This window comes from Triticum urartu, chromosome 7A (genome assembly GCF_056163025.1).
Source record: "Triticum urartu cultivar PI428250 chromosome 7A, HENAU_Tu73, whole genome shotgun sequence".
Classification (NCBI taxonomy): Eukaryota; Viridiplantae; Streptophyta; class Magnoliopsida; order Poales; family Poaceae; genus Triticum; species Triticum urartu.
In genome coordinates, this window is record NC_141879.1 from 48,612,070 (window position 1) to 48,620,250 (window position 8,181).

The following is an 8,181-nucleotide window of genomic DNA, read 5'->3' on the forward strand; positions in this document are numbered from 1 at the left end:
CTTTTAGGTATATACGATGTGCGTGCATGCGTAGGTATGCATGCTCATGCATGAGAGTTGAAAAATGCAACACCACTAACATACGTAGTCATTCCGCATATTGCGTGCTCACGGAATGAATTATTGACACTGGTGTCATCCTTCAAGAAAAAAATAATTTAATCAAATAATGATAAAGTTTGCACACAATTTAGACCGAAATTATGTTTTTTATAATATGCAAGAATAAGCATATAAAAGCTGAATTTTGGCAACAAAAAGATTTTCCAAAATGAGTGATTTAGTGGCATTGGTATTTCCCTCAAACAGGAAAATAAAATAAAATAAAAACTAAAACAACATCAAAATACTGAAGTTTTCTAAGCAAGAATGAATTAGTGGCATTGGTGTTTCCCTTCCAGAAGAAAAAAATGAAAAAAAATAAAGAATGAATTTTTTACACAGATATTGCACTTTTCCATAATATACAAGAATAAGTGTGTAATAGCATAATTTTCAAAAATGAAATTTCCTAAGAAGGAATTAATTAGTGTCGTTGGTATTACCCTTAAAGAAGAAAGAAAATAAAATAAAAAATAAAAAAATGATGAAAAGTTTGCGCACAATTTGTACAGAAATTGCATAATTTTATGACTAGAAGAATAGGTGTATAATAGTGCAATTTTGTACTCCGGTATAATTTACACATATATATTGTATAATACTTATATGTATATTTACACAGGCACACCCCTTAATATTCATGCATGCACATAAATGAGAAAACCAACTAAAAACACTTGATAAACAATAATAAATACTGAAACTAGTATAAAACTTAATAGACAAAAACTGAATTTCCACTTAGGTAGAATGAATTGGGGGCGTTGGTTTTGCCCTAAAAAATAAATTAAGTGAATAAAACTTTAAACAAACGATTACAAAATAAATTGCACATAATTCGCACATGAATCGCACTTTACACAATATGGATTAGTGGCATTGGTATTACACCTTAAGAAGAAAGGAAATGAAAAACAGCGAACAAAATAATGACACAATTTACATTAAAATTGCACTTTTTATAATATGCAAGAATAAATATAGAATATGACAAAAATCTTCTCGGATTTAATAATGATCACAAATTAGATAATTGTTCGAAAATTTTGTCTTATGCACCATATATTTAATAAATTATAGACCATGGCAAATTACTTTTTGGACGATTGCAGTTTTAGTATTAAACCATCGCAAATTTATTTCCATAGCATGACATTTTAAATTCTGGGTCATGGCAAGTATGTCAAATTTTTTGGATCATGGAAAATTTCAAAAAGATATTCTTCTTAACGCAAAACTCCAAGTGAGAATTACCATATGTATAGAAAATACTTGTTTTGCTTCAAATCACTGCAATTTTTTTATTGTATCTTTTTGGTTACATAGCACTTGTAATTTTTGATAGTGTTTTTCATATAGTGTCATGGCAATTGCACAATTTTTGGGTTTTTAAAACGTGGCACTTTTTTGCACCTAACTATGCATTTTTTACATGGCAATTTTTTATGACCATTTTTACAACAAATACAACTTATAGGGCCTAGCCCATTTTTTCCTGCATATTCATAGTTTGTTGGGCCAGCAAGAGTCGTTGGTAAACTCCTCCCAATGCGAACACATAAGTTCGCTTAGTCGGATCCCTGGAGGCGAATGATTCGTTCGATGGGAGTTGCTCCTCGACAGAACGTCAGTTCAGTATTCCGATCCTTATTAGAATGACGCTCAAGTGGGCATTTCTTATTTGATGTACGATGCGTCAAATTAGTGCGGAGACAGACACGAACGATTCTATTGTGCCGGCTGATTTTAGGACGAGCACACATTTTTTCTATTGTTTCTTTCATGGTTTTTCAGTGTTCTTTTGGCTTTTATATCTTTCGTTTTCATATTTATCTATTACTCCTTTTACTTTTTTATATTTCAATTTTTTATTTTACACAAATTTTTTAAAATGTTTTTAATAAAAAAATCCCGATTTAAAATAAGTTTATGTTCCAGAAAAGTTTCGAATTTTAAAAATTTGTTCACACCTTCAGAAAACGTTCAATTGTTTTCCACATTTTTCAAGTAATGTTTAGTGTTTTGAATTTTTTTAAAATTTCGAAAAAATGATTGGGTTCGTTAAAAAGTTTATGAAGTTTTTTGAAAATAAATTTATAAATGTTGTTAAAAAAATTCAAAAATTGTTCACAAATTTTATTACTTTTGCTTTTTGCCAAATATTTGTTTTTTTTTCAAAAAGCACTACTACAGAGGACCATGCTACCACAACCACACTACAGTAACCAGGTGTTACTGTTCCTCATGCTACAGTAACCAATCTACAGTCCAGGCTCCAATGGGTCGGTTGCACAGACGGGCTGCCCTTATGCGCATGCAATAGGAGCTCCCTCTCGAGTGTGTTTAACTGAGTGTTTTGCAGGCAAAACGCCTAGATGCTGCTCTATATATGGGCCGGTCAAATAGCCTCACAAATTATTTTGACCGGTACCTGTGCAGTTATCCAAGTGTTTAGTCTAGATGTTCTAGAAAAGTGTCATGTCTAGATTATAAGTACTAGCACCATAAATACCAATGTAATTAATTATCCCTTGTCATTAAAAAAAAGTAAAACTGAGCTATCTACGTCCTCCTAGAATATTTTGACGCCCTCAATAGCCTGATCAGGCTCATGATACACCATATCGTTTTATCACCCGCTTAACGTGATTGCCCTCGTTTGCTGCGCTACATCAATTGGCCCGACCAATGTCAAATGGAAAAAGTCCAAAACATGCCTTGAAGTTGTAGATGAAAAATAAATCAAACCATGAACTTTGAATCCCGAAAATTGGCACTCTGAACTTCTAATCCCGGTTTATTTTGGACCCTAGACCTATTTGGCACGCCGGGAATACTACCACCCCGACCGGGATTACCTGCTACTCTCGCGGACAAGAATTTGGGCCGACCACTATACCCCAACAAGAATTCGTGAAGTTTAAAAAATGTTTGCGCATTTCTAAAATTGTTCAGAAGTTAAAAAATGTTCCTTTTCTCTACTTTGGACATTAATTCAATTCCTTTTGTGTTTTTGAAAAAATTGTTTGGAATTTGAAATTCTATTCGCATTTTCAAAAATTATTCATAATTTATAAAAATCACATGTTTTCAAAACATTTCCAGAATTCCAACCGTTTTTCAGATTTTATAAAATTATGCAAATTGCTTAAAAATGTTTTTGGAATTTTGTAAATTATTTGTGTTTTGAAAAACTCAGCAGTTCAAAATTGTCCGCAATTCTTTTAAGGAATGTTTCGATTCTTTTCATAAGTATTTTTATATATGAATGTGTTTCTGCGTTCTTATATAGGCCGCACTACCAATCATCACCTGTAGTCGTTTGGGCGAGTGGCTACCTGCGAGCACCTCAAGTGCGAGGTCACTGGTGTTACTCCTGATATGCTTTGTGTAGTTAAAAATATGTATTTTTGGGAAGTTCTTTTCTTGAGGAAGGTTACTGTGTTTTTTGGGATGTTTTTTTGGGAAGTTTAAAATCAAATTCCGTGTATTAGAAAAATATTTTTGGGAAGTTTTTTTAGAATGTTTTAAATAGGTTACTGTGTTGTTTAGGGAAGTTCTTTTGAAGATGTTTTTAGGGAAGTCCAAAAAATATTAGCGTGTATTCCAAAATATGTTTTTAGGGAAGTTTTTTTAGGGCAGTTAATATGTTTAATTGCCATTAAGAAAATGTACAATGTGTATTTCGAAAAATGTTACCATGTATTCAATTTTTTTTTCTGAAAATATGTATGTTTAGAATTTACATAATGTATTTGAAAAATGTCCAAAGTGTATTAAAATATTTTTAGTAACGTTTTTTTAGAAATATTTTAGATAAGTTTATAATTATCTTTATTGTCATTAAGAAATGTAAAACATATATTTTAAAAATGCTACAGTGTATTCATAAAAGTGCTAATAACATGGATTAAAAATATATATACATAATGTAGTTTAAAAAGTATTAAACATGTGCGCTAAAAATGTACATTGTATAGTGAGAAAAAGTAGACAGGTGTCAAAAAACAAAACCAATTAAACCAGCAAAGAAAAAAAGTGAAGAAAAAATACAAAGAAAATCAATAAAGAAACAAAAGAAAACCAATAATATAACAAAGAAAGAAAAAAAACCAAATGAAAACATAAAGTGTAACGAAGGAAAAAAGAAAACCGAAGAAAACTGATGAAAAATGAAGAAAAGAAAAAGGAAGGAGAAATAACAGAGCAGAGCGAGCAAACTTACAGCTATGCATGAGCTGCGCGAGCGACTGCATTAATGGGTTGGCCCGGCTCAGTGAATACAAGCTAAACACTCTCAAGGTTCAAAATAGATCGGGATTGATAAGTTCAAAGTGCCAATTTCTGGGATTCAAAGTTCAATATTTGCTTTAGTTTTCGTCTACAAATTTAAGGTCTATTTTGGACTTTTCCATGTCAAATGGGCCACTACTCCTCCGATTTGGGCGCTTTCTGGTGAACCAAGCGATGGAGGCATTGGGAACTAAGGGATGGCATCAAACTACATTCTCTTTATGGGGTGGACCCATGTAATCTTCAAAAGCGACCATTAGAAAGGGATTGCGCTTTGGTGCCTTAAGGCACCTGCCTTTGTGCCTATGACATGTGGACCCAACAGGTGGCTGGCCCACATGTCAGGGACTCAAAAGCAGGTGCCTTTGCGACACTAAAGCTGCGTCCCTTAGGAAGTGGTGCGGCTATGCAATTCTTTGGATGATGATCGGCCCGACCATTACTGTTATATTAAGGTTCAAGTTTACAAGGGGTAAAACGGATGAAACTGTCATAAATGGGGTAAAACAAAAAATTTGCTCTATTATTTGTGATGCCTAATTTTAGTTGTCTTATTATCACTTTGCTTGGAGTATATCCCATCTCATGTCATAGTGAACGCTATATATAACCAAACATCTCAAAGATACAAGTTCTCAATGTTTGAGTAATTTTGATGAGTAGACACCAAGATCAGCAATGGGCCAGGATGGACGTTACTGGTTACGGAATTTCCACGCTGTGGATGAACTCAGCTTCAGCAACTGTTGCAGATTTTTCAGGTGGTTCGCTTTCTTCCTCCATTTCCCCGGTGATATCCTCGAGTGACATCCCTTTGGACTCCGGCAAGGCAAGAGTGAACATAACTCCAATTAGGTTGCACCCCGCCAGCAGAAGAAGAGAGCTCCGGTTGCTCGTGTGAGAATACTGGAACCAGAGAACTCCGATGATGGCACCACACTTACCCCCGGCGGCCGATATGCCGTTGCACGTCGACCGCAGCCGCGTCGGGAATATCTCCGTGGGCAGGATAAAGGTGGTGGAGTTGGGGCCGAAGTTTGCGAAGAAGAGGATCAATGCGTACATGATGGCGAAGCCTACGTGCATGCTTGGTTTGGACCAGAACTTGTAGGGCGCGGCGAGCCCGATCATGAAGATGGTCATCATGGTGAACCCCATGAGCTGGATCTTGATGCGGCCGATGCGGTCAACGAAGAGGACAGTGAGGAAGTACCCTGGCAGGGAACCGCCGACCACGATGATGGCCTGCGTGCGGGCTATCTTGTAGGTCTGCTCGAGAGGGCTCATCTCGGCCGCGTCTCCAAACCAGCCGATGCCGCTGAAGATGTCCTTCATGAAGAGGTTGAGGGAGTAGAAGACGACGTCGAGGACGAACCAGCACACGGTGGTTCCGAGGAGCTGGCGGCCATGCTTGTGAAGGAACTCCATGGAGAAGAGGCCAAACTCGTCCTGCTTAACGACGGCCTCCGCGTCCATGTCCGACACGAAGTCGATGTCGAGGACCGCGGCCATGTCAGACGCCGCTAGCTTGAGGTTCTTGGCGATGAGCGCGGTGTAGCGCGCCGTCTCGGGCATCTTCATGCGCCAGTAGTAGGTGAGCAGGGCAGGAACGGCGCCGAGCATGAGTACTATGCGCCACACGTAGTCTGCTTGCCCGAGCTGGTCAGTATCGTACGCGGCCGTGTTCTTGAAGCTCGCAGAGAGCACCAGAACAACAGCCCCAGCAGCCAGGTTCCCAAGACCCTTTATGCAGGGCAAGCATAATACGATAAGGATTAAAATATTATCTTTGACTGAGTTAGACGAGAAAAAAGAAATGGAGGTTGTAGATTAAGAATGAGATGCAGCACAGGCTCCAAAAAATATTGTGATGGTTTTACTTACACACCTGCATAGCGAAGACCGCTGCTATGAAGGCTCCGCGAGTCCTCTTGTTGGCATACTCAGACATGATGGTCGCCGAGAGCGGGTAGTCGCCGCCGATGCCGAAGCCGAGCCAGAAGCGGAAGAAGCACAACATGGCCACGACGCACTTGGGCTTGTTGTGGAAGGAGAGGCCGGACGCGAGCGAGCACACCACCATGAGCTTGAGCGTGACGCCGTAGATCCGCTTCCGCCCCATCCTGTCGCCGAGCCAGCCGAAGAAGAGCTGCCCCAGGACGGTGCCACAGAGTGCCACGCCACTGAGGGCGCCAGCGACGTTGCCGGGAAGCTTGCCGTCTGCCGAGTGGTAGTAGATGCGGCCCAGGAGGTCGGCGATGAGGGAGACCGAGAACAGGTCGTAGGCGTCGGTGAAGAAGCCCATGCCGGCGATGACGATGGTGGTGAAGTGGTACAGCTGCGTCCCGGCGACGTCAAGGGCCTCGAGCACCTTGATCTGCTTGCGAGCCCGCCGAGTCTCGCATTTCACCGACGTCACCGCGTCCAGCACGCGGTACAGCATGGCGCTCCCGGCGCCATGGAGGTGGCAGAAAAGGGAGCTGCACGCGTGCCTCCTCGCAGGCCAGGTCGTGAACATTGTGCGTGGTATAGTAAACCAAGTGCTTCATGTTTGCCATATATAGAACCTTACTGATTTTTGCAAGCCAACTGGATATATAAAGTGGCGATTCAAATGTTGCCTCTGCTCTTATTATACAACACGAATGTCCTGTGAAATATGATTACGAGGGCGCCCCAGCTACCAGCTGCATAACATCCACCTTACTTTGTCCGAAGAACACATAAAATTGGCAGCTTTGCTGACGAACGTGCCTACGCTTTCTAAAAAAGGAAGACGGCTATAGAATGAAGACGACGACAGCTGTTCCTTATATACTGAAACAACACAAGGACGGAAACAACAAGATAAGATTAGTCATTCTTCATAGAAGAAAGGATTTTTTTTCACACATGTAATGCCGCATTGAAAAAAAATACTTTTTTAGAAACACGTTACATATGCAGACACTCATAAACATGTATCACTATGGGGAAAACACATGTTGCCTAGTGTTTAAACGTAAATCAAGTGTAAATTATCTGCCATGAGGCGTAGTACAACATACGCCGAGTACAACACAAAAAGAACTTTGTTTCTACACAAATCTTGGCATACTGTGAGAAAAGCACTCGGCTTATGCAAGGGGCTCGGCATAAGCAGCCGCCACATGGCCGTCCTCCCACCCCTTGACAGCTCTGTGACAGCGGCCACTGTAGGCGAGTGTCTATTAACAACCCATGGGTCTCATATATGTAAGCCGAGTATCCGGTAATATATACTCAGCTTACCCCGACGCCTGTTATAAAAGGAGCCACACGTGGCCGACCGGGCTGTAAACCTAGCCACGCCGCCGCCGCCCCTACTCCATGCATCAAGTTTATCTTTGGGGTGGTTCTGTTCAAGTTTGTTGATCGCCATTGGATTCTGGGCTTTGGGAAATTTCTAAAACCCTCCATTATTTGATCATGGACTCATGATTTATGTAAGGCATTCATTTCACATTTCAACCTTCATCATATTATTTCTATAAAATATTATAGCCGGAACTTGCAATGAATCTAGAGCATATGTGAATATGCATTTAGAGTTACAAGCACCGAACCCAACAACATAGCATGACGACAGCTATTGGATATTCAAGACCATGTTTGATGGTGTCCTGGACCAGGAGGTACCCACCATGTCGTCTCCTTGCAAGGTGGCTCGGGCCGAGGATCCCCATTGCGGTTTACCAGTGGGCCATCTTCTGAAGGCCCAAGGCATATGGAAGGAATGTTCCGAAGACTTGGCGCATACTCTAAGAC

At 40.2% G+C, this 8,181-nt stretch overlaps 1 protein-coding gene across 1 annotated transcript; it reads right to left on the reverse strand.

The window, feature by feature from the left end:
• Positions 1-5,097: 5,097 nt before the first annotated feature.
• On the reverse strand, positions 5,098-7,190 carry LOC125523066 (putative inorganic phosphate transporter 1-13). Its single transcript, XM_048688113.2, has 2 exons — positions 6,284-7,190; positions 5,098-6,138 (listed from the first exon to the last, which is right to left on the reverse strand). Exons 1-2 carry the CDS (start codon positions 6,911-6,913, stop codon positions 5,098-5,100), a joined length of 1,671 nt encoding a protein of 556 aa, XP_048544070.2. The 5' UTR covers positions 6,914-7,190.
• Positions 7,191-8,181: the final 991 nt, after the last annotated feature.

Excerpts from the sequence above, each read along its gene's own strand:
- LOC125523066 (XM_048688113.2), bottom strand. The coding sequence starts at position 6,913 with ATGTTCACGACCTGGCCTGCGAGGAGGCACGCGTGCAGCTCCCTTTTC. Across the intron at positions 6,139-6,283 it reads CAGCGGTCTTCGCTATGCAG|GGTCTTGGGAACCTGGCTGC; the intron begins GTGTGTAAGTAA and ends CCCTGCATAAAG.